Genomic DNA, 27,285 nt, shown 5'->3' with positions numbered 1-27,285 from the left:
TAAAAACCATTAACCATAACCAATATTAACCATACCCAATAGCTACCAAAATTCATTAACCAATCATAATGGTTATGGTTCGGTTTTAACCAATAACCGAACCAAACCGCCCCATACACACCCCTACACTTGAGTTTTCCAATGTCGAACAAATTCCCCTTTCAAGAATCTATCCAAAACTGAGCACCGTTTTCTATCTTCAAGATCGTAAAGATGCAAATATTTAAAACAAACGAATTATATATCATCTAAATAATTGTTTAGTAAAGATGCGGATATTTGACACGAACGAATTATATATCATCTAAAGAATTGTTTACTAACACATAAAAATGCTAAACCATGAAATCTTTAAATATAGTTAAAATAAATAAATTAAAATCTTTAAATATAATTAAAATAAATAAATGTTTTGTTTCTTTTGAAAAAAAGAAGATTATTTAATGTAAGTTTTGAATTTTTTAAAAAATTTTAGTATTACATCCCATTTCTTAAAGAAATGAAAATAATACACTCTTCCCGGTAGAAAAATCATTGACAAAAAAGAATTTTGTTGTGTGAGAAATGTTCAATTCTATTCCTTTGTAGCAAATAAATATTTTTTTTTTAATTTTTTATTTTCATTTCATGTTCCATTCCCTATTTGATAGTTGTATACTAAACACCACCTAAAACTTTTACGAGTTTAATGGTATATTGTGTGTGATAGGTGAAGATTTAGGATACAAATTTGATTTGTTTTTCCATTGACATTTTGCGGACTCGCAACCAAACCACACGTTCTACAAGACTGTCTAGTTCTCCAAAAATAACATGTCCTAAGCATGAAATTATCGTTTCAATTGGTAACACATGTTTAGAAAGCTAATAATACACTATGTATTCAATCCGCCAATCTTATTCTTAAGCATGGTCATTTCATTTCAAATGGCTAAATGCAAGAAACTTTGTATCTTCATTTTTATGCACTATAATATCTTACATCCTTGTATTTCCAATTTTTTCTTATTTTGGGAATTTGTACTTTCGAAAATTTAGGAATTATAAAATCGTACTTTCAACTTTCATACTTGGAAATCTCTGGCTATTTATAACATTGAAATTTTCTTTATATTTTAATGATATTTCTAAGAAATAAAAAATGTTATAATAAACTAATCAATAAAATAACATTGTTGTTTCTTGCATTTAACTCTTTAAAATGGATTCTTGTATTGATTCATCAATTAATTCATCTTTATTTTAGATAAATTATAAGATAGTCATTTTGAATAGTGCTAAAGCTAAAAAAGATTACTACACTTGAAATGACTATATTTATATATTATGATTCAATCTATAATACATGAGGAAAAATATTTCAACATTTATATATAACATATATATAATTCTCTACTTTGAATCCTTTAAGTCTAATTTTAACTGATATTTTAAACATAAAATTGAAAGTAGAAAGTAGAAACCACCATGCATGCTGGGAAAAAACAATGTGCAATGCTATTCTTCCAAAAACACTTGAGTTGGCCAACGCTGCATCACCTACCAAAGTACCTATATTGTTTTTTTTTTGTTATTAAATGTCCCACTTTCATTTATCTCTATTAAAGCATTGAACTTTTAAAATCTTCCTAATTATAGCAACATCATCCAAATATAAACGATTTACATTGCTATAATCAAATAGATTTTGCAAAGTACATCTTAATTAAAAAATAAAATAAAAAGTACAATGTTATAACTGGGTTGATTTATAGACCACAATGTCTTAACAAGAAAAATAAATTGAAACTAAAATGCTTTAATGGAATGAAATGAAAGTAGGTTGTTATTTCTTGCATGTAGTCTAATTTAAAATGTATTCCTTAGGAAATTACATGAATATTGAAGAATGAGAGCTTACCACACACATGGAAACACATTTAAGGACCACCTTCTTGTCTTGCCTTAAGTACCATCTCTTCTGTGGTGGTGCCAATGATCTCATTTGCACGTTTAAGACCAGCACAATAATACCTCCCAATTGCATCCTAAATTCAGAAGCACATATGATAACAAAAACTATTTATAAATAACTACCATTGAATTAATATAAAGGCATATATGATCGCTTTCTATTTTCATCACATAACTTCATGTATTAATATAAATGCATATATGATCACTTGCTATTTTCATCACATAACTTCATGTAAAAGAAAAAAAATGTATCTTATAATATAGTTTTTGTTTGTTGTATTACACCATGAGGAAAAGAGAAAAGTGAAAGTATGCCACCTTAAATGGGTAATAATGAGAAAGTATATTTTGTAAGTGTGGATGGAAGTTACGATGGAATGTATGCAAGTATTCTATATGTTTGGCAAAAATATTATGAATTTATGGGATTTGGCAAACTAGTAATGCACCAGATATAAGGATAATAAAGTTTAAGATATCTAATGGATGAAAACTACAAGTGATTAAGTTATAAGGACAAGCCATAATATATAACTAAGATGGGAGTCTATCACATTTTCACTAAATGCCAGTACATAAGCTTTTTCTAGTTGGGATGTGGGAAATTTTTGGTTATTAGTGATGAATATTAAAATCTTGACAGGATTTGAAGATTTTTATAATTACCGATCAAACCTTTGGTGTTAGAAATATCATGTTTTGATCTTATTATGAAGAATGATGGAATTGTTGGATGGAATCAAGTAATGGGTTCATATTATAACTATAACTAAAAATGAATTTCATTTACAAATTATAGAAACGTCAAGAATTAAAATGTTTGACTTTTAAAGGTTTTGGTGAAACTTTTGATTAAGATATTGGTGAAGGTTATACTGAAAATGAGTTTAATAGTTCCATTTTATAACGGAATGATAGTATGTTTGTGAGTCATTAACTTATGGAACGTGAGCCTGAAGCTGTTTTGTCGCCTAGTAGTTGTGACACGACCAAGAGCTGAGTCGCGACGCGTTGGCCCAACTGTCCTTGACTGTTTTTGACTAGTTTGACTTTTGGTCAAACTTGGATGGATTTGAGGATCAGTCTCTGATTAGTATTAAGTGGTCCGTGCTAACAGGTTCGTCAATGTTGACTCGTGTGCGAGGATTATGGTCGATTAACTAGAGCCGATGACTTTCTTCACTATATTATATGTGACATTACAAGTCTAATGAGTGGTAAGGTGCCTGTGTGTTATATGTATATAACTATGTGATAGATTAGGATAATGTTAAGTTAGTATATCTGTCAGGTTTGTTTGTTGGGTTGTGTTACTATTGATAGATCGCCGAGTGGATGACATGGGGGTTGTGCATAGTTATGATATCATAGCCTTAGGACTCTTGATCTGACCTTATTACATTTGTTCAATTTGAGTTGGCTTGGCTTAGCCCAACAACTTTGAGTTAAATGACCCACTTTGAATAGCCCATGTATGTTTGTTTTTATATGCTAATACTCAACTGCAAAGAGAAATAGAACGTAAGTTTGTAAAGGGGACAAAAAGTGAGGTCTTTTTTTTTGCTTAACCTAATACAAAGCTCTCTCTATTCTTGTGGATGTAAGCAGGTTATTGTTGAACCATGGAAATTTGTTTTTTTTATTCGTTATCTATTTACTTTCCTTATTGTTTATTGTCATTGCATGTTCTTGGGTCTAAGGGCATAACATGAATATGAACAGAGAGAGGTTAGCTGTTGTCATTTTCCTATTTTCTGCATTTGCTTTCTGTTTTATGCATTGTTTCCACCAAAGTAACAATTGCTATCAAAGCTTAATATCAAATTCGAGTGGTAGAGCTTAGATTTAAGGTATTTAGGTGGTATTTTGTGTTATGCACACAAGGTGTTCGATAAAAGTCCTAAGAGAGGCAGATTCTAAAACAAGCGGGTAAATGGCATCTACCAGTGGAGCAGTTAAAGTTGAGAAGTATAAATTAGAGGAGTTCAATAGGAAGAATGATTTTTCTTATTGTAGGATGTAAATGAAAAATCTGTTTATCTCACAAAAGTTACACATGGCTTTGGTGGGTAAGACAAAAAAGCACAAAGATATGTCTGATGAGGATTGGGAGGAGTTTGATCTTGAAGCACGAGCATCAATCATTTTATGCCTTAAAAGGGATGTTGCTTTCCCGGTTGGTAATGAGGAATTGGAAACTGCGTGTGGGAAAATTTGGAGGCACATTTCATGACGAAAACTCTAACAAACAGGATCTATTTGAAGTCCAAATTATTTACTTGCAAAATGGATAAAGGTTCTTCAACCCGGGAACACATCAGTAAATTTGATTGGTGTATATCAGATTTAAAAGACATTGATATGAGGGTAGAATATAAGGATCAAGCACTTTTACTACTTCTTTCCTTGCCGAAGTCTTATGAGAATCTTGTGCAAACATTGATACTTGTGGGTGACAGTCTTACAATAGATGAGACTAGAAGGTCAATTATAGCTGATGATCTTCAAAAGATTGTAACTGATGACATGGTCACTGCTAGTGGTAACAAAGACCAGGTATAAGGACTGTTTGCAAGAGGTAGAAGTAATAAGATAGGAAAAGGCAAGGGAGGAAAGTCTAGGTCTAAATCTTGACCTCTTGCAGAAAGGAGGTGTTTCAAGTTTGGCGAGCCTAGATATTACAAAGAAAACTGTCCTAACACGAGAGTGGGATGGAACAAAGACAAGAACAACAAAGGAAATCTACAAGAGAAACAAGAAGCTAGTTAAGCCTCGGGAGAAGAAACCAAAGATGATTGTTACTTTGTAACTTCTGATGAAGAAATCTTGAGTAAATGGATTTTTTATTCGGGTTGCTCTTACCATATGTGCCCAAATAAGAAGTGGTTTGCTAACTATAGAAGCATAGATGGTGGAACCGTGGTAACGGATAATAATCATTCTTGAAAAATGGTGGGCATGGTTTAATTAGAATCAAAATGCATGATGGAGTGGTTAGAACTTTGTTGGATGTGAGACATGTCCCTGAGTTGCGAAAGAATCTCAGTTCTAAAGGTGTATTGGACTCCGGTGGGTGTAAGATAGTTACATGGAAAGGAGTAAAGAAGGTTGTTCGTGGTTCATTGGTTGTAATGAAAGGTACTGGTCAAGGAAACCTTTATGTTCTTTTGGGTACAACGGTGATAGATGATGCGACAGTTGGAACAAATGGTAGTGGTGGTGGCCTATGTGAAAGCACTCAGTTATGGCATAGACGACTTGGTCATATGTATGAAAAGAGTGTTGATATGCTTGGTAAAGAAGGTTTGTTGAAGAATTTGAAGAATCCTTGCATGGATTTTTATGAGCATTGTGTGTATGGTAAAGCATATTAAGTTCAGTTCAAGTCAAGCAAACAAAAAAGCAGAGGAATTTTAGACTATGTGCATACAAATGTTTGAGGTCCTGCTTTAGCCACTTCCAAGGGAGGTTCCAGATACTTTGTCACTTTTGTGGATGACCATTCTAGGTATGTTTGGATTTATTTTCTGAAACACAAGAATGAGGTATTTAACACGTTCAAGAAGTGGAAAGCAATGGTTGAGAATAGAAAAGACAAGAAATTGAAGACACTTAGCTCTGATAACGATATAGAGTAAATTGAAGGTGCCTTCAAGAAATTTTGTGATCATGAAGGAATTTCTAGACATTGAACACTCAGGAAAACACCACAACAGAATGGGGCTGTAGAGAGGCTGAATCCAACATTGCGAGAGAGATCAATGTGTGTGCGATCATATGTTGGTATGGGCAGAGAATGGTGGGCATAGTTGGTTGCTACAGCTTGCTACATTGTCAATTGGTCTCCTCATGCGTCTCTAGATAGAGATGTAGCTTATAGGGTATGGCCAGGGGAACATGTAGATTATGAGAAATTCATAATCTTCGAGTGTACAACCTATTATCATGTTAGTGAGGGAAAGCTTGAGGCAAGAGCCAAGAAGGCAATTTTCTTGGGATATGCATCCGGTGTGAAAGGATATGGTCTTTGGTGTTTGAAAGATTCCAATTTTATATTTACTAGAGATGTTACCTTTGATGAGAAATCAAATGTAGCTTCGAAAGCTACAATGCGAAATGGTGATGACATTAAGACGATCAAGTCTTAGGTAGTTGATATAGAACCTAAAAGCCAACAAGGTTCTAGTCTTGTTCAAGAGGAAGATCATGGTGGTATTCAAGATGATATTGAGCATGAGATGGTTCAAAAAGAAAACGTATACGAACCAGAGAGACAACAACTCGAGGACAGTTCGGTCTCTACTAGACCGAGGCAAGCATATAATAAAGTTAAAAAGTTGGGGTTTGATCAACCCTTGAAGCACTACGGGCAAACAAATTTGGTTGAGTATGCACTCTTGATGGAAGAAGACGATCCAATCTTCTTCAAGGAAGCTATACAGAATGGAAATAATAAGAGTTGGTTGGTTGCAATGGAAGAAGAGAGGGTGTCTCTCCGAAAGCACAGATTAAGGCTATAAAGGAAGTGCACCGGAAGAGTGAGTGCATAGTGGGTCGTGTGGCTTCCTTTGATTAAGATAGCCAATGGTTATTGAATCTTCATCGGAGAGTGTGGGTTCCATATTAGGGTGGTGTGCGACAGGTTCTGATGGAGGAGGCATAAAAATCGAGGTTCTCCATTCACCTGGGGTGACGAAGATGTATAGAGATCTTTGTCCTGATTATTGGTGGCCTTGCATGATGCAGGATGTAGCTTCGTATATGGAGAGGTGCTTGACTTACAGGAAAGTCAAGGCCGAGCATCAGCAACCTCACGACAAGTTGCATCCGTTAGATATTCCCGTTTGGAAATGGGAGGAGAATACCATGCATTTCATTACAAAGTTTCCACGGACTGCGCGCAGAGTGGATTCGGTTTGGGTCATCGTTGATCGATTGACTAAGAGTGCATGTTTTATCCCGATTCAGGAGAGTATCTCTACAGAGAAGTTGGCTGAGGTATGCATCAGAGAGGTCGTACCATGACATGGGGTGCCAGTTTTTGTGGTTTCATACAGGACGTCAGGTTCACTTCCAGATTTTGGAAGTGGTTCCACGACGATTTGGGTACTCGTCTCCATTTCACTATAACCTTCCACCCGCAGATTGACGGTCAGAGCAAGTAGACTATTCAGACCTTAGAGGATATGCTTCGGGCATGTGTTTTGGATTTCGGTGGGAGTTGGGATACGTATCACCCTTTCGCGAAATTTTCGTATAACAACAGTTATCACGCCAATATTAATCAACATCTTTTTGAGATGATCTATGGGAGGAAATGCAGGACCCCGATATGTTGGGGTGAGGTCGGTCAGTAAGTCATTGGGAGTACCTAAATGGTACTCAAGATAACCAAGTTGATTCAGCAGGTTCGGAGTAGACTCTAGACAGCTCAGAGTTGGCAGAAGAGCTATGTCAACAAGCGCCGATCAGATCTAGAGTTCTAGTTTGGGGAGATGATTCTCCTGAAGGTGTCACCTAGGAATGGTGTCATCCGATTAAGGAAGAGGGGAAAACTGGTCCCCAGGTACATCAATCCTTTCAGGGTTTTAGCCCGGGTGGGCCGGGTTGCTTATCGCTTGGATCTTCCTGAGGAGTTTAGTCAGATCCATAACACATTCCACGTCTCTCAGTTGTGGAAATGTTTAGTGGATGATTCCACGATGATTTCACTAGAGAATATTTAGGTGGATGATCGCCTAAATTATATCGAGAGACTGGTGGCGATTCTTGACCGGACGATGAAAACCTTGAGGAACAAGGTTGTTGAGTTGGTGAACGTTTAGTGGCAGCATCACAAGGATTCAGAATGGATGTGAGAGCCGAAGGATGAGATGAGGGAGCACTACCAAGAGTTATTTGGGGAAGTGCACTTCGAGGACGAAGTCTGAATTAAGTGGGGTAGAATTGTAGCATTCGTATTCTGGTAAGTTTCCTTTTTACCCTTAATGCAAAATCCTTTTTTGATTTTGGTTCCTGGCAAGTACGTGGGGCGAACATTATGGGTACACTTATCGTACTAGCTCTTTGTTGGTCGTAGGCTTCACCCACATACGTTGGGCGTATGCACGGTTTAGGCAAACCCTAATTTTTAGGGTTTGCACCCTATTTAAACAACTTAAACCACCTTTTAGACATTTATTGACCAATCTCCATCTCCCTATACCTTGAAAACGAAACCCTAAGTGCATTTGGTGAGATTTGAGCTTGAAAGTGAGTTTGTTGGTGTTTTGTGGTGAAGAAGAAGAGGAACACTTGAAGGAACAACTTGAGCTTTTAGATCTAGAGTTACCTTCACCTTTGCAAGCCTTTTGAGGTAAAAATCTCTCACCTTGATGGTCATTTGTGCTAGATCTATTTTATGGTGTTATTTATGCTTTTTTGAGTCTTTTGAGTTAAATTTGAGCTTTTGATCTCCAAAAGCAATGGATGTTAAATCTTAGATCCATGGAGGTTCCTTATTCATAAAATGCAAACTTTATGAAAGATATTGGTCCATGAAAGTGTTAAGAGCTTTATTAAGCTACTTTTTGAGTGTTGGGTCCCATTAAGCTATGCATGGATGTAAAGTTTCCAACTTTATGTATTAAGTCGCTCATAGGGACCAGATCTGAGAGTTTGGCAAAAGGTCTTAACTATTTAAGTGCTTAATGAAGTGTTTTGGGAGTCTAAGGCGTATGAGTTGAGTACGTCCCCCATACTCAGCAGATGGACACATGGGCTTGGCGTTTATGGATTTGGGACATTCTTTGGACTTTTAAGATCGGGCCTTGATGGGCCATTAGACTTTTGATTTGGGCTTTTGGCTAGTATATTGGGATTCCTAGGATTTAGGCCCATTATGGGTTTTGGGCCCAATTTAGGAAACTGGGCCATATTGGACTTTGGGTTGCCATTTAGGGAATTGGGTCTTTTAAGTAGCTGGGTTGGTCCTTGGTTTTGGGCCAAGTAAGAAAAAGAGTAAAATGGTGTTTTACTCTAGTTATGGGTTAAGTAGCTTAGATTCTTAGTTATGGGTTGAGATCTAATTAGTAATTGGATATAATTATGATGATGTTAGCACGAGGATTTTCTGAACCAGTAGACTGAGATTCATTTGAGTGCTTCAGCAGCTAGAGGTGAGTTTCCTCACTGTGTTTAGCAGAGGTTGAAGGCACCAATGCCGACCCATGGTTTATTATGTTTTGCATGCTAGATGTTTGTGCAACTCTTTCATATGTCATGTGTTTATACGTTTACCGAGCGGGGCCCAATGACCACTCTATATGATATTTATCTTTGTGATTATTGCATGTGTTATGTGTTTATATGCTTTTATGTTTAAATGTATACCGGCGGAGCCCGATGACTAACAGATCTGTATACCGAACAGGGCTCGATGTCGGGCGGGGCCTGATGACAGACGGGGCCCATTATATGTTTATTATGTATGGTATGTGGTATTCTAGGAACTCACTAAGCTTTATGCTTACGGTTTTCAGTTTATGTTTTCAGGTACTTCTGGTTCGAAAGGGAAGAGGCCATGATGATTGTAGTGCACACACCACCTCGTTCCGCGCTTTATGTTACTATGATGTTGTTGATGCACTTTGTTTCATAAGTATTTTTATGATGATGTTGGAAACTCACTAGCTTTGTGCTTACGGTTTTCAGTTTATGTTTTCAGGCACTTCTCGTTCGAAGGGGAAGAGGCCATGATGATTGTAGTGCACACACCATCTCGTTCCGCATTTTATGTTACTATGATGTTGTTGATGCACTTTGTTTCACAAGTATTTTTATGATGATGTTTTGGATAGTAGTTTTATTAATTTAAAAACGAAAATTTTTTTGTCTTAATTTTTGGGACGTTTCAAGTTGGTATCAAAGCCTTAGTTTGAGGGATTCGGACATACTCCCGGGTATGTCTGAACTCAAACTGATGGTTTTGTAGAATCTAAAAAAGAAATGGTTTATAAAAAAAGTTTCTAATAAAAGAAAAGGGTGTGGTGCATGCAATCGACCGAGCTCAAGTAAGTTTTTCCAAAATACCCGTACATGTTTTATAATATGCTTTGATTTATGAATCTATGATTCGCATGCTAGTTAGGGCTAAGGATTTGCATGAGATGCCTTTTTATGCCTAATGTATCAGTTGGTAGACTTGCATGCTAGTACTGATCAATCAGTGGTAGGGTGGCCTGATTAGATTATGCTTGATTCCGATTACTCAATGCTCAAATGTTGCTTTCTTTGTACTTTTTAAGAGTTCTCACTAACTTCGGCTAACTAGTAAGAAAATATGCTAAATTACATGTTACAGAAACTAAATAATTTTAGAAGGTTAGGTTTTAACTCTATTATGCAACTCTTGTTTGAGTCCAACCGTTGTAGTGTGAAACCTTTCATTCGAAGAATTATTTGGTGTCGGTAATATGTAATTGTATTCATGAGCTAGTTAAAGGGTGCTGGTAGGAGTTCCTTCTGCAGTTGATGGTGGAGATTGGTGTGGTGTTTACCCTAGGAAAAACTAGGAAGAGATTTAGTGTTGGGAGCCTTGTTTTGTGGAGGATTGTATGTGTGGATAAGGAGTGACTTGGAAGATTTAAAGCGATCCTTGAGGAAAGTATTGATAGATGTGGAAGGTAGTGTGGGCCCATACTACTGGAAGCAGAGGATCCATACTTGAGTCAAGGAGAATTATGGTGAAACCAGGAAACTTGTAGAGTATGAGACTCCTCAATATATTTATTGATGTGTATTCTGATGGTTTATATGGTCTATTTTCAGTATGGTGACTCTTCGAGGTAGACCGGTTGGTGGTTCTGGTGCTGGTGAGGGTTCTAGCTTGGGTTCTAGAGCCATGCAGTTGGATGATCAGATGTGGGAGCTTATTTCCTCTAAGATTACCCGCAACATACTTGAGCAAACTCATATGATCTTTGGTACGATCAAGGAGGGTATCGTGGAGGTGTTGGAGGAGTGCTTGGGCTCTTTCCGTTCTGAGATGGTGGGCTTGATTGGGGCACTTTCATTGACTTTCAGGGAGTTTCGGGCATGTGGGGCTCCAGAGTACTTCGGGGAGAAGGACCCGATCGCGAGCAGGTATTGGTTAGTGGATGTCACTAACGCCATCGACACTAGAAGTTGCACCGATGGGGAAAATGTCAAACTTGCTTCATGTCTTCTAAAAGACAGACCTCGAGACTGGTGGGAGGAGGTTAGGCTCTCCGTTGGTGATGAAGTAGTTGATACGATGACATTGGACGATTTTGTGACTAGATTTTGAGCTGAGTTTGCACCAATGATTGAGGTGCAATAGTTGGCGAGGTAGTTTCAGGGCCTTTGCCAGACTACTGAGATAGTGGCTGAGATCACTGCAATGTTCCGTTAGAGGGCGTTGTTGGTTCTACAGTATGTGGCGGAAACGGAGATGAAGAAGACGAGATGCCATGAGATGTTGAGGAGTGATATTCGACGGTTTGTTAGCCCATCCAGTTGTAAGACAGGATATGATTATGAGAGCCAAAGATAGGGAGATTGATGTTAAGATGGGAGTATGTTGGGTGTATGCACGGTTTGGACAAACCCTAATTTTTAGGGTTTTCACCCTATTTAAACAACTTAAAAAACCTCTTGGACATTTATTGGCCAGCCTCCATCTCTATATACCTTGGAAATGAAACCCTAAGTGAATTTGGTGAGATTTGAGCTTGAAAGTGAGTTTGTTGGTGTTTTGTAGTGAAGAAGAAGAAGATGAACACTTGGAGGGATAGCTTGAGCTTGTAGATCCAGAGTTACCTTCACCTTTGCAAGCCTTTTGAGGTAAAAAGCTCTCACATTGATGGTGATTTGTGCTTGATCTGTTTTACGGTGTTATTTATGCATTTTTGAGTCTTTTGAGTTAAAGTTGAGCTTTTGATCTACTCCATAAGCAATGGATGTTAGATCTTAGCTCCATGGAGGTCCCATTGTTCATAAAAATGCAAACTTTGTGAAAGATATTGGTCCATGCAAGTGTTACGAACTTTATTAAGCTTCTTTTTGAGTGTTGGGTCCCATTAAGCTATGCATGGATGTAAATTTGCCAACTGTAACACCCCAAACTTGGTATGTTTGCTTTTGCCCCTACATTTATTAAATTTGCATTTTTTTAGCCCTTGAAGCTGATACGCGGGGCGTACCATTAGGTACGCTTAGTGTACTGGCTAGAGTTGGACCGGGACAGTAGGTGTGTACGCTTATGTACGATGGGGGTTATGTATGACTTCCAGAAACCCTAAAGTGGGGTGTTACACCATATATATTCATCCTTAACCTTTAGGGTTGACCTCATTTCTTGTCCTTAAACCTCCAGAAAACCTTTAATGTCCCCTTAGCCTCCATTTTTGCATCTTTGAGCTCTTGAGGAGAAATTTGTGTTGTTTTGGTCCATCTTTGAAGAACCTAGAAGAGAGTGAAGTTCATAGCTTTGTGGGAGACTTGAGATCCAGAACCCTCCATCACATTGCAAGCTTCCTAAGGTATCAAGTTCAAACCTTGACTTGTCAATGTATAGTTTTCTTTATGGGTTGATTTGGCTCACTTTTGGTCCCTTTTACATGGATTGATGGTTTGGGACGATTTGAAGGGATCATTTCATTAGATCTGACCTTGTTAGAGGCTTCCTTGGCATAAAGGTGCCAAATTTATGGTGTTTTAGGTGGTGTTTGTTTTTTCTCCGCAGATCTTCTTGGCCTCTTCTATCTGCACGGCACAGACCATGCGCAGACATTAGCCTTCGTAGACTGTTTTTTTGTAGACTGCAGACCTAAAAATGTCTGCGTGCCCTCTTCTTGGCGCAGATGTGGACCCGAGTCTTCTAACATCTTCAGACATCTTCTAGTCTAAAAAACACATACATCTTTATTTATTTTTGTTTTTTTGAATTTATATTTATTTATTCCAACTTTATTAGTGATAAACAATTTGAAAAAAAATTATAATACTTAAAAAAAATCGACGACACAAACATGATATTTTTGGCAAATTTATAAATAAAAATTTATTAGAATAACGGTCATTGAAGTTTTTTATATAAATATAAATAAAATAAAATAATATATTTTTATATTTTTATGCCAAATTTTATAAAACATTATTTAATACAGTATCATCAATTTCTTTGAAAAATATTTTATGACACGTTTTTAATTGATTTAATTGAAAAATCGAAGTTTATTTCCATCCATTAATATATCAAATTCTTTGATTTCTGATTACAATGTTTAGGTATAACTTTGCGACCAAAATTGTTACTTTTTATCAAATATATACGTTAATTTATACCATTTTTATTTTTACTTTTTATACAATATTACGTAAAAGTTGATTTAGATTTGTTAATTATTTATAACAAAGTCATAAATATATTAAAAAATCACTTTGTAATTTAAAAAAATCAGTATATTTAGATTTTAGTTTATTTTAATAGCCTGCAGATGTTAAAAAAAACAATCTTCTTTTTTCAGACTGCAGACGTTTGGTCCACCTCTTCTGCTGCAGAGGTCTACAGATGTGGTCCGCAGACTGCAGACATTTTGCCTCAGAAAAAACAAACAGCACCTTAGTCATCATTCATGCATTAAGTCATTTGTAAGCTTAATAGCTTCATTTAGCCATGCATGAACGTAAAGTTAGCTATTTTACGTGTTATTTCAGCTCACAGAAGTCAGATCTACATTTGGGGCCTTAACTTAAAGTATTAAGAGCTTAATGGGAATAATGGCTTAGCAGAGGAGTATGTTGGGCGTACAAGCCAGTACGCGCAACATACAAGCCCCAATGCAAGTACACTTAGCGTACAACTGGGTACACCCCGCGTACGTAATCTGTGGGCTTTGCGGTTTTAGGCTTCCAGCTTGGGCCACCTTTTTGGGCTTAGATTCTTGGGTCCTCTGTGGGTCATATGAGTATTGATGTTATGGGCCAAGTGAAGTATTGGACTTTGGGGTAAGGTCCAAGTTGGAGTTGGGCAAAATTTGGAAAATTGGGCCAATTATGGGCCTATGATGGTTATTTAATAGTTGGGCCTTTTGGATCAAGATTTGGGCTTGGGTCTTAGCCCAACTAAGGAAAACGGTAAAGTGGCCATTTACCCTAATATTGGACTTTTAGCTTAGATTGTAATCCAAGTATTAATTGGATGACTTTTATGTTGTGATAGTGCGGGGATTTTTATGTTGGATGACTTTTATGTTGTGATAGTGTGGGGATTTTAGTGAGCTAGCAGTCAGATAATTTTAGTGTGATTCAGCAGTGTGGGTGAGTTTTCCTCATTATATTTATGGGTCGAAGGCACCAAGGCCGACCCTTTAGATTGTTATCCTGATTATCGTATGATTGAGTATTATAGTAATCTGCTAGATATGTATCCTGGTAGATAGGATGATGCTATGCTTAATGATCTGTAGGATCTTTCTGCTTGTTATTGGCTGGATATTTGTATGCTGGTGTACTAGTCATGCCGAAGGCTCGAAGAACTGTCCAGATGGGCTGAACGCCTAGTGTGGCGTACCAGTCATGCTGAAGGTTTTGTGAGCGTACCAGGTAGACTGCAGGCCGGTGGAGCATTCCAGTTAGACCGAAGGCTCTATATGCATGTTGTTTATTGTTATTATGTTGATTTTGTATTGGGTTGGTACTTTAGGGGAAACTCACTAAGCTTTGGGATTACAGTTTTGGGTTATGTTTCAGGTACCTCAGATGAGCGCGGGAAGGCGAAGGCTTGATCGTGCACCTCCTCATGTTTTGTTTATGATTTTGGGAAAACTCTGATAATAAACATGTTTTGGAAAACTTATTTTGTAAACAAATTAGATGACTTTGGATTGTTTAAAAATTTTAAATTTTTCGTGAAATTTATGGATGTTACACCAACTCTATGTATTAAGTCACCATTATGGACCAGATCTGAGAGTTCGGCAAAAAGTCTTAACTGTTTAAGTGCTTAATGAAGTGGTTTGGGAGTTTGAGATGTACGATGGGTGTACGAGTTAAGTACACCCCGCTTACTCAGCAGATGGACACATGGGCTTGGCGTTCATTGATTTGGGCCATGCGTTGGACTTTTAAGATTGGGCCTTGATGGGCCATTGGACTTCTGATTTGGGCTTTTGACTAGTATATTGGGCTTTTTGGGATTTAGGTCCATGATGGGATTTATGTTTTTAGGTACTTCTGGTTTGAAGGGGAAGAGCCCAAGATGATTGCAGTGCACACACCACCTTGTTCCGCATTTTATGTTACTCTGATGTTTTGTGATGTTGATACACTTTGTTTCGCCATGATTTTGATGACGATGTTTTGGATAATAGTTTTATTAATTTAAAAACAAAAAAATTTTAGTATGAATTTTTGGGACTTTTCAGGTAATCCCATTGCCCGTTGGAAAGAAAGCTATTGGTTGTAAGTGGGTGTACAAGAAAAAGTAGGATCCTTCCGAACTAGGTGCTACAAGGTACAAGGCAAGACTAGTAGTGAAGGGGTTTGCACAAAGAGAGGGAGTAGACTACAATGAGATATTTTCTCCGATACTGAAACATACTTCCATCCGGGTTTTATTGAGTATTGTTGCTCATGGTGAATTGGAGCAGGAACAACTCGATGTAAAAACTGCTTTCTTGCATGGAGAGTTAGATGAGGAAATCTATATACATTGACTTGATGGATTCAAGGTTGTTGATAAGGAAATTCGTGTTTGTCGCTTGACGAAATCACTATATGGAATTAAGCAATCTCCTCGACCGTGGTAGAAGCGATTTGACTCTTTCATGCTGAAACATGGGTTCTCCAAAAGTCTGTATGACTGTTATGTTTACATGCGGAAGCTTCATGGAGGTGATTATATCTATCTTCTTTTGTATGTGGATGACATGCTTATTGCTTCGAAGAGCAAGGTGAAGATAGATAGATGAAATCTCAACTTGGTAAACAGTTCGAGATGAAGAACATGAGAATTGCCAAGAAAATATTGGGTATGGAGATTAGAAGAGAGAGACGAACCATCGATTGTTCTTAAGTCAGAAAAGATACATTGAGCGGGTTATTGTGAGGTTCAGGATGCAAAATGCCAATTCAGTGGTGACTCCATTGGCTCTACATTTAAAGCTCTCTAGTAGACAATCTCCCACTACAGCGAAAGGCAAGACATACATGCAGTGTGTGCCTTATGCTAGTGCAATCGACAGTCTAATGTATGTCATGGTGTGTACATGTACATATATTTCACAAGCGGTCAGTGTGGTCAGCAGGTTCATGGCGAACCCAGGAAAGGCACATTAGGAAGCTATGAAATGGTCTTGAGATATTTGAAAGGAACCACTGATATTGGTTTATGCTTTGGTGGAAATAAATGTTGAATTACTTGATTTGTGGATTCAAATCATGTTGGTGATCTTGATAGATGTCGATCTACTATTGGTTATATGTTCAATATACATGGTGCTCCAGTTAGCCGGCGATCGACGCTAAAAACAACAGTGACACTTGCTACTATAGAGGTTGAGTACATGGCTATAACATAGGGTGTAAAGGAAGCACTGTGGTTGTGGGGTTTTTTAGATGATTTGGGGTTTGAGCAAGATTGTGTAGACTTGTGGTGCGATAGTCAAAGTGCAGTTCACTTAGCTAAGAATCAAATTTATCATGCTCGTACCAAACATATAAATGTTAGATATCATTTTGTAAGAGATGTCATAGAGGATGGTGATATTTCTCTTATGAAGGTCCACTCAAATATACTCAAAATTGGATTCATCAAAAAACATCATTTGGTGGTCATGGAAAAATTGAAGAAGTGGAAGCATTAGAAGCTGGTAAGTGACAAAAAGCTTTCATATTTCACTTTTAAATTTATGTTTTCGAATGTTCCGTTATGAATTGCAACATACTAATATTGTTTTTTTCTCTTATATTGAAGATTCGTGACTTGGCAGTTGGTATTTTGGTTGAATTTTGAAGTGTATGTTTTATTTTGGAACTGTTATGGTATATTGGTTGAACTTTAAAGTGTATGGTTTCTATTTAAATGATCTATTGTATATTAGTTGGTTGTAATTGCATAAAAATAGGGATAAACATTGGGTAGATCCAATATGATACATTGGATAAATAATTGTAAAATCCAATACATAAAAAGTGTTTAATGTTGGATTTTCTCTTGGGTTTTTTTAGCCCAAGAGGAAAGCCCACTTGTTTAGCCCATGTATATATATATATATATATATATATATATGTGTGTGTGTGTGTGTGTGTGTGTGTTACATGCCCTAATTTCAAAAACATACAATAAATTTTCAACCACCAAGAGAGCCACCAAGGAAGTTAGAGAGAGTAAGAAGCAAAAGAGGGTTTTTTTCTCAATTCCTATTTTTGAAGATACACTGCAATGTTCGGTAATTTCCCAAAGATCCAACGGTCTGTTTTCTTTGATTTTTGGGCAGAAACTTCTTAACAAAGAGTCCTTCAGATCTAACGGTTGAATTGTCGAGATCCGCTCCAGAGTCTTGGGAATCGTCGCTTCTGTTTGCTGCTGGAAATCAGGAACGTTTTTTGTGATATTCTTCTTTGTTTTTGCTTATTTGATTCCATATGCTTGATGTGATTTAGTTCCAACAAAAGAGGGTTTTTTCTCAATTCTTGTTTTTGAAGATACACCTGCAATGTTTGGTAATATCCCAGAGATCCAACGGTCCATTTTCTTTGATTTTTGGGCAGAAACTTCTTAACAAAGAGTCCTTCGGATCCAACGGTTGAATTGTCGAGATCCACTCCAGAGTCTTGGGAATCGTCGCTTCTGTTTGCTGCTGGAAATCAGGAACGTTTTTGGTGATATTCTTCTTTGTTTTTGCTTATTTGATTCCATATGCTTGATGTGATTTAGTTCCAAGTATATGATGGTTATTGTATGCCTCTAGTACATCTAGAGAATACTTTGTGTTGCTCTAATATTTGTGATAGTGGATTTGAAGCGGCTCTAGTAGTCCCGTGGTTTTACTCTCCTTTCTTGAGAGGTTTCCACGCTAAAATTTCGGTGTCTTTATTGGTTGATTACTTATTGTTTTTGGGTTGATTATATTGATCATATAACTTGCATTGGGACTGATTTGTTGCAAGTGAAAATATCCTATTTGTTTGCATCCTAAAAGGTTCATTCAAGACGGGAATAGTTTAGTCAAATGAAGTATTATTATGCATTGTTATTACCGTTGTGGCTGCGTTTTTCCCATCAGGTTGGTATCAAATCCTGGTTCTTGTTATTAGATTACTTGTTTGAACAATAGAAGCTAATACAAATAGGATTGTAAATTTGAATGGTTCTAGTTATCAAGTTTGGAGAGGCAAGATGGAAGACCTTATTTATGTGAAGGATTATTATATGCCTGTGTTTAATACTGAAAAACCTGAAGATAAAACAGATGTAGTGGGTATATTCGAAAATGGGTTGATGATAACGTTTTGAACCATATTAGTGTGGAGACTTTTGATCGTACTTTGTGGAACAAGCTTGAGCAGTTGTATGCTCGGAAGACCAGGAACAATAAATTGTTCCAGATTAAACAGTTGATTGGCTTGAAGTACCATGATGGAAATCCTATTAGTGATCATTAGAATTCTTTCCAGGGAATTATTAATCAGCTTGTAGGAATGGGTATCAATTTTAAAGATCGGTTACAACGTTTATGGCTCCTTGGCATTTTACCGGATTCTTGGGGAATTTTTAGGACATCCTTGTCCAACTCTACACCAGATGGTATTATCACCATGGAATTGGCTAAAGGCGGTGTTTTAAATGAAGAGATGAGAAGAAAGTCTCAAGGATCCTCTTCTCATTCAGATGTCTTGGTCACAGAAAGCAGGGGGAGAAGTCAAAGTAGAGGTCCGAATAACAAAGGGAAGCAGCACAGTAAATCTAAAGGAAAGTTTGCTGACTATGAGTGCAATCATTTTGGTAGAAAAGGGCACACAATATGATTCTGCAGACAGTTGAAAAGGGAGAACAAGAAGACAAATTACAACAATAAAAAGAACAACCACAAGAAAGATGATGGTGGTAATGATACTACTAAAGTTAACACTGCTATCGAAGAGTTCTTTATTTGTTGTTATTATGATATGGTTAATCTTTCACATGATGATTCGATTTGGGTTGTTGACAGTGGTGCTACCTGTCATGTGACATCACAAAGGGATTTTTACACATCTTACACTCTTGGTGATTTTGGGAATGTTAAGATGGGTAATAATGGGTTATCAAAGATTGTTGGTGTTGGAGATATTTGTTTGAAGTTTGGGACTGGGATGGAGTTGGTTTTACACAATGTAAAACATGTTTCAGATATTAGACTTAGTTTAATCTCTGCTGGCTTACTTGATGATGACGGCTACCATAGTACCTTTGGTGTTGGCATTTGGAAACTCACTCGTGGTTCTTTGATCGTGGCAAGACGTGAAAGAAGCTCAAAGTTATACATGACACATCCAAGGATCTCCAAAGAATCGATCCATGCATCGATACATTGTGACATGACCGATTTGTGGCATAAGAGACTTGGTCACATGAGTGAAAAGGGGATGTCTTTATTATTGAAGAAAAATGTGTTGCGCGGTGTGCATGATGTGAATTTGAAGAGATGTTCTCATTGTCTAGCAGGTAAGCAAAATAGAGTTTCCTTTAAGATTCATCCTCCTTCCAGGAAGGAGAATATACTTGATCTGGTACATTCCGATGTATGTGGTCCCATGAAGACTAGGACACTTGGGGGTTGCTTGTATTTTGTCACATTCATCGATGACTATACAAGGAAGGTATGGGTTTATACTTTGAATACTAAAGATCAAGTATTAGATATGTTTAAGCAGTTTCATGCCTTGGTTGAGAGACAAACTGCAAAGAAATTGAAGTGTGTTTGGACAGATAATGGCGGTGAATACATTGGTCCTTTTGATGCTTATTGTAGAGAACAAGGTATTCGGCACCAAAAGACTCCTCCAAAGACACCACAGTTGAACGGTTTAGCAGAACGGATGAATAAAACATTCGGTGAAAGAGTTAGATGTTTGCTTTCACATGCAGCATTACCTGATTCTTTTTGGGGAGAAGCTTTGAATACGGCGGTACATGTTATTATTCTTACTCCTTGTGTTCCTTTGTCTTTTGATGTTCCTGACAGGGTTTGGAGTGGCAAAGATGTTTCGTATCGTCATTTACGAGTCTTTAGACGCAAGGTTTTTGTGCATATTCCTAAAGATGAAAAATCAAAGCTTGATGTGAAGACCAAGCCATGTATATTCCTTGGTTATGGCCAAGATGAATTTGGTTATAGGTTATACGATCCAGTTCTGAAGAAACTCGTAAGGAGTCGTGATGTTGTATTTGTTGAAGATCAGAGTTTAAAAGATATTGAGAAGACAAAGATAGTTCCTCAATCTACTGATGATCGTGTTGATTTGGATCGGGTCCCCCCTCAACATTTTGAGCCAATTAATGAAGATGTTCAGAATGAAGAACAACATGGTACTGATGACAATGATGCTTTGGAGCAGTCGGAGTTGGATGAGGATCTTCGTCCAGAGTTGTCTTTACCTGATATACCACCATTTGTCACACTTAGGCGGTCTACAAGAGATTGTCATCCTTCCACCCGTTATTCTGTTGATGAGTATGTACTGGTCACGGATGGGGGAGAACCAAATTGTTATTCAGAGGTTGTGCAAGATGAGCATAAAAGAGAGTGGGTTAAAGCTATGTAAGATGAGATGAATTCCTTACATGAAAATAATACTTTTGAGTTGGTGAAGTTGCCTAAGGGAAAGAGAGCTTTGAAGAACAAGTGGGTTTACAAAGTGAAGACTAAAGAACATACCTCACGGCCTAGGTACAAGGCTAGATTGGTGGTCAAAGGGTTCAGTCAAAGAAAAGGTATTGATTTTGATGAGATTTTCTCTCCGGTCATGAAAATGGGTTCCATTCAGCTGATTATTGGTTTGGCTACTAGCCTTGATCTTGAGGTTGAGCAAATGGATGTCAAGAAAACTTTCCTTCACGGTGACTTTGACAAGGAAATTTATATGGAGCATCCTGAAGGTTTTCAAGTTAAAGGCAAAGAAGACTATGTGTGTATCTCTTAAAAAAAAAGACTATGTGTATGCATCAGAAAAGTCTCTATGGGTTGAAGCAAGCACCAAGACAGTGGTACAAGAATGCAAAGGTTTGGTGATGATAATTTTATCATTTTATTGCTTTATGTTGATGATATGTTGATTGTTAGCAAGAATGCATAGAAAATTATTTAGCTGAAGAAACAATTAAGCAAGTCTTTTGCTATGAAAGACTTGGGGCCAACAAAACAGATTCTTGGCATTCGGATTACTAGAGATAGAGCTTCAAATAAGTTGCATATGTCACAAGAGCAATACATTGAGAAGGTGCTTTGCAGATTCAACATGGATAAAGCTAAAGTAGTTAGTTCACCTCTAACTACCAACTTTAAGCTGACTGATAGAGATTGCCCTTCTACTAAGAAGGAGATTGAAGAGATGGATAGAGTTCCATATGCATCAGCCGTTGGAAGTTTGATGTATGCCATGGTGTGTACAAGGCCAAATATTGCCCATGCAATTGGTGTTGTTAGTCGGTTTCTGTCAAATCCGGGAAAGAGGCATGGAGAAGCAGTTAAGTGGATTTTCAGACATCTACGTGGTACTTCCAAATTGGGTTTAACATTTGGAAATGGAGCATCTATGCTTGTTGGTTATACAGATTCTGATATGGTAGGAAATAAGGACAACATGAAATCCACTTCTGGATATTTGATGACTTTTGCAGGAGGAGCTGTGTCATGGCAATCAAGACTGTAAAAGTGTGTTGCCTTGTCCACAACTGAGGTTGAATATATGGAAGCAACAGAAGCATACAAAGAGTTATTATGGCTGAAAAGATTTATGCAAGAGCCTGGATTTATGCAAAAACGCTACATGGTTCTTTTTGATAATCAAAGTGTCATTCACCTTGCTAAGAATTCTATGTTTCACAAAAGAACAAAGCATATCGATGTGAGGTATCATTGGATTAGATATGCTCTTGAAGACAACATGTTTGAACTTGAGAAAGTTCATACTGATGATAATGGTTTCAATATGTTGAATAAAGCTTTAGCAAGGGAGAAGTTGAAGATATGTTGCTCGATCGTCGGGATGGCGAACTCTTCCTCATAGGCCAAAAATGGGGAGATTTGTTGGGTTTTCTCTTGGGTTTTTTAGCCCATGAGGAAAGCCCACTTGTTTAACCCATGTGTGTGTGTGTGTGTATATATATATATATATATATATATATATATATATATATGTGTGTGTGTGTGTGTGTGTGTTACATGCCCTAATTTCAAAAACACACAAAAAATTTCAGCCACTAAGAGAGCCACCAAGAAAGTTAGAGAGAGTAAGAAGCAAAATAGGGGTTTTTTCTCAATTCCCATATTTGAAGATACACCTGCAGTGTTTGGTAATTTCCCAGAGATCCAACGGTCCGTTTTCTTTGATTTTTGGACAGCAGCTTCCAGACAATGATACCTTCAGATCCAACGGTTGAATTGTCGAGGTCAGCTCCAGAGTCTCGGGAATCGTCGCTTCTGTTTGCTGCTGGAAATTAGGAACGTTTTTGGTGATATTCTTCTGTGTTTTTGCTTATTTGATTCCATATGCTTGATGTGATTTAGTTCCAAGTATATGATGATTATTGTATGCCTCTAGTACATCTAGAGAAGATTTTGTGCTGCTCTACTTTGTGATTGTGGATTTGAAGCGGCTCTAATAGTCTCGTGGTTTACTCTCCTTTCTTGAGAGATTTCCACGCTAAAATTTTGATGTCTTTATTGGTTGATTACTTATTGTTTTTGGGTTGATTATATTGATCATATAACTTGCATTGAGGCTGATTTGTTGCAAGTGAAAATATCTTATTTGTTTGCATCCTAAAATGTTCATTCAAGACGGGAATAGTTTAGTCAAACGAAATATTATTCCGCATTGTTATTTACCGTTGTGGCTGCGTTTTTCCCATCATTTAATTGGGTTGGTTGGATTTGGTCGATTACAATTACCAGAATTATATCTGTTTGAAAAATCTGACATGAAAAGGATGATACCATCTGATCAGTTCTATCCAAAAACATTGGATGTGAACCGATGAACACCCCTAATATGAGGCCACTTTGGGTTGAGATGTTACATGTTCATTTGCATGAGTCATTGCCTCAATTATTTACATATTGCATATCGCTTACCTTTATGCATCAAATGTTTGATACCAAAATTTATTCTCACTTTGATATTTGGCATGTATTCACATTTTCAAAACTAGAGTCAAGGAAGTACAAGGAGATGATATATACATTATAGGAGACCAATGTGTGGGTGATAACACTTATAGAGATAATTATAGGAATGTCTTTATTGGAGTATTATTCATGCATTTAGATTTTTTTCTTATCACTGGTGAATGGTGCAAGGGGGAGAAGTTTTTTTAAGGATATGGATTACTCGCTTTGGAACCTTAATTAGTAGTTTACTTAAATCCGAATGAATGAAAATAGGAGATATTTCAAGAATGGGAAGATATTCTCATGAAGTGATGTAAGAAAGAGAAAAACAGAGGTGCAAACTCACCTTAGCAATAATACCCAGCTTTTCTAATTTTTGGACAGCATCATCCACATCAAAGTTGCATCTCTCACCAAACTCGTCATTTATTAGTTCCTCACATTTTTTGTCAAGTTCCTGTAAGATAACATGACAAATGACCATTTTAATGTTAAGTTGTGCAAATTTGTTCATTGGCTTCATATTAATCACAAGGAGCAATAGTAATACCTTTAAAGTTGCTTTGCCCTGTTCCATCAATATAAAAAAAGAAATGATCACCTCTTTTACCTGAAATGGCTATTTGATTTTGTTAGCTACCAATTAGGACATGGTGTTATGCCATTTAATGACTTTTTTTTTATCACTACCGTAGAATACTAAAGATCATGAAAGATACTTTCATTTCTTCCTATTACAACATTCTGCGTTGAAAAAACTGCTCAATTATAGCAGTGTCATCCAAATACAAAGCAATCTTTACTACTATAATAGGGTAGATTTTTCAAATCATAAAGTCTTAATAAAAAATTACCAAAAATACCATGTTATATAACTTGGATAAAAATTTAAAGTACAATGTCTTAATAAGTAAGATACCAAACTTACTTCTTGTTGAATCACATCATCACACAAATGAAGAAGAGTTCCTTTTCCACTGTCCAGTTGTTTGTCATACATGAATTGTGTAATTAAGTTCTGATACATTTCCATATTTGCCTGAAACCTACATTTCAATTTTGGATTGTATAATATTCGTAAACTAAAACCACAAAACATCCAACAAAACGTAAAATCAACAAATCAATTGAACCAATATGATAATTTTTATTACCAACTTCAAGAACACCATCACAAGAAGACAAACATATAATAAGTTAATCTTATCCACTTGAATTTCATCAGAGAAAGAAGACTCACGTAAAATATATTTTGGCACAGTATCCAATCACTGAAGACACAACAGCAACAATGACCCAAAAGTCAGCTTCGGGTGTCTGGATTGAACCAGTCGCAGCTCCCTGAAAACAAAAACACTTCAAATAAACACGAGGGAACCAATGGGGGCGTTTGGTTTGCAGAATGTTCTAGAAAGAACTATTGGAATTTGAATATTTTTTAATAAAGAGGAAATTTAAGGAATTGAATTTCATGGTAATATTAACGACTAACCAGACCAAGTACAGCAGTGGTAAGGAATTTGACCCAGTCCATAGGTGTTAGACTTGGATTTTTCTTCTCAGGCTATACAATAAATTACAAGAATCTCATTAATCGAACTTAAATTCCAAAAAATAATAATAATAATAATAATAACTCACCAATACTATTTCCATATCTGCCATTGGGATCTGTTTTAAATGCTTCACATATATCCCTCTTTCCTTTTTTGCCTTACTACCTGCTAGCCTGCATATGAACAACATCTTTCTACATTCAGAAACAAATCAAGGAATGAAATCTTCACAAAAATATGAATCATACCTGTAAACCACAATTATCCTGTCAAATGTAGGCTCTTGGATTGTAATCTTACTTGCCAAATTCTGTAAACTGGTTGAATAAAGTACATTCTCATTCTAGAGTCAGTTAGATACTGTTATCAGTTACTAATGTAAAGAAAACTTTTATTTTATTTTACAACCTGAAATCCAAATTTTCAATACGGATCCGCTCAACATACAAGTCATCCTGAAATTCTTCATCACTATTTTCACCTTCTTTCTTTATATCTTTGGTTTCATCCTCTTTCTTCATAACTTTCCTAATTATTGCCCTTGTTTTTTTAGGAAATAACTTCTCTAGCCTTCAAGCACAACGCACAATTTCTCTTTATAATTTCATATATACAATCACAAGAACAATATTAAATTAGTGAGGATTGAAAGAAAACTTGCCTAGTTACTCTCATGATCCATCCCCATATACGGGCAATGAGCATGTCCACCTTCTCCAGTATAAAGTAATCAGTTGTCCGATCAATTCCAATGCCACGTCGAAAAATTATATACTAGAACAATATATTTTTATTATATTAACAAAATGACTAAATTTCCACATGTGTATCGAATGAAAAGTATATTAGAAACACCTTATCTGCAAAGTCGGGAAGGTTTTCTCTAGGATGCTCTGAAAAGTACCTCTTTAACAGGTTCTTATCAAGCTACAATAACAAAGGGGGATATAAAGAAAGAAGAAGAAATGTTAAAAGAAATGAATATAATATCACCTAATTAATATAACCATATTCAAGTGCATATATATATATAATCTGTAACAAACCTTTGATTCATCCACTGAGATGGGAAGATTTAGACGATACTGCCCTGATTGTGCAACTGCAATTTCCTCCTCGGTAGCAATCTTAAAATTACTCTTTTCCATTACCTACATTTCCAATTTGAATAATTAAAAAATACTTCATGATTACATGATCAAATATAATAATAGTTCATGGTAGATTAATTGATGCATGCTACATGATGATGAAATGAATACAGTACCTTAAACATGTAGTTCAGGAAGTTTTGTTCAAGAACATCAACCTCATCTGAAGACAAATGTTGCTGCTGAAGTTTCTGATCTCCATAGTCTGGATCAAAGAGTGCATATAGTTGCTGCAAGAGAGAACAAAGGAAATCAAATACAATTAATCTGGTAGAAAGAATTATTGGAGAACAAGATGTAGACAATGGAATAAGTTGATGAATCAAGATAAATACCATAAGATCTTCAAACTGAAGAAGATACCATGCTCGAATCGTGTACTCAACTCTCTTGCAGAGCTTCAAGAATTCTGATCGGTCGGAACTCTGTGCTGCAATGCATCAAGAATTTCAACAAAGACGCTTTGACATTTGATGTTAAATTTGATAATTTCAAATTCTAAATCAATAACTTCTAGTTAAACCTTACAACACATACTAGAGGATCTAGTTACTTTTTCATTTGTAAAGTAGCAGGTTGTATATAGAAAAAATTTCATGGAATGGACTGGCTACAAATGTCACTACTAACAAAACCAACACATGAATGTGAAAGTCAATATACAAGATGCCATTCTTTGGGTATCTAAATTTCGTACAGGAGAAGAAATTCAGATAAACGTAAGTGATCATAATCCAAAATTTAGAACACGAAACGAGTATGTGAGCCAAAAAAAAAAATGCAGATACATCATTGCAACGGGTCCTAATTTTTGCAAGGATTACAACTAGAATAAGATAAGAGGTTCCATTCGTTCGAGTTTAAACGAATATATATTGAAAACAATGAGCGACAATATATTATATATATTGAAGAAAAATATATAATTACCAATGAGGTTGGCCAAAGTCATGATGAGCTTAGGCTTCAAAACTGGAATTACAGCTTCGCGCTCCAATCGGATCACTTCCTTTGCCTGTTTGCTACCAGTACTAGCGGTAGCCATTTTGTGTTTGTATGATCAGACCTTAAAATTGAGTGTCGATCTTTCTTTCATCATCGATTATCAAATAAAGAGAGTGAAATAACATCGATCTGATAGCAAATGCGATTGCGAAACGTAAAGGAAGGAGTCAAACAAACGGTTCGGACACGAAACCTTCATCTGCGAAGGTTTGCTTAATTAATGGCGAAATTCGGGTTTTA

General features: G+C 36.5%; 1 protein-coding gene and 1 long non-coding RNA gene across 3 annotated transcripts; one reads left to right on the top strand and one right to left on the bottom strand.

The window, feature by feature from the left end:
* Window positions 1-1,308: 1,308 nt before the first annotated feature.
* On the bottom strand, window positions 1,309-27,285 carry LOC145094790 (uncharacterized). Its single transcript, XM_079032831.1, has 16 exons — window positions 26,971-27,285; window positions 26,376-26,470; window positions 26,157-26,270; window positions 25,936-26,040; window positions 25,745-25,816; window positions 25,551-25,663; window positions 25,298-25,459; window positions 25,138-25,206; window positions 24,975-25,062; window positions 24,826-24,897; window positions 24,574-24,674; window positions 24,262-24,379; window positions 23,884-23,943; window positions 23,680-23,790; window positions 1,901-2,027; window positions 1,309-1,551 (listed from the first exon to the last, which is right to left on the bottom strand). The coding sequence occupies exons 1-15, from the start codon at window positions 27,083-27,085 to the stop codon at window positions 1,920-1,922; spliced, it is 1,503 nt and encodes a 500-aa protein (XP_078888957.1). The 5' UTR covers window positions 27,086-27,285; the 3' UTR covers window positions 1,309-1,551; window positions 1,901-1,919.
* On the top strand, window positions 3,106-9,834 carry LOC145093554 (uncharacterized). 2 transcript variants are annotated; one of them, XR_013702913.1, is made up of 4 exons: window positions 3,106-3,564; window positions 9,368-9,422; window positions 9,490-9,570; window positions 9,662-9,834. It is a non-coding gene; the product is annotated as an uncharacterized LOC145093554 (long non-coding RNA). The 2 variants fall into 2 exon arrangements; XR_013702912.1 differs by lacking the exon at window positions 9,368-9,422.

The sequence above is a fragment of the Lactuca serriola genome, chromosome 3 (assembly GCF_051521515.1).
Source record: "Lactuca serriola cultivar US96UC23 chromosome 3, Lser_US96UC23_V15, whole genome shotgun sequence".
NCBI lineage: Eukaryota > Viridiplantae > Streptophyta > Magnoliopsida > Asterales > Asteraceae > Lactuca > Lactuca serriola.
This window is presented reverse-complemented; position numbering and strand designations above follow the sequence as displayed.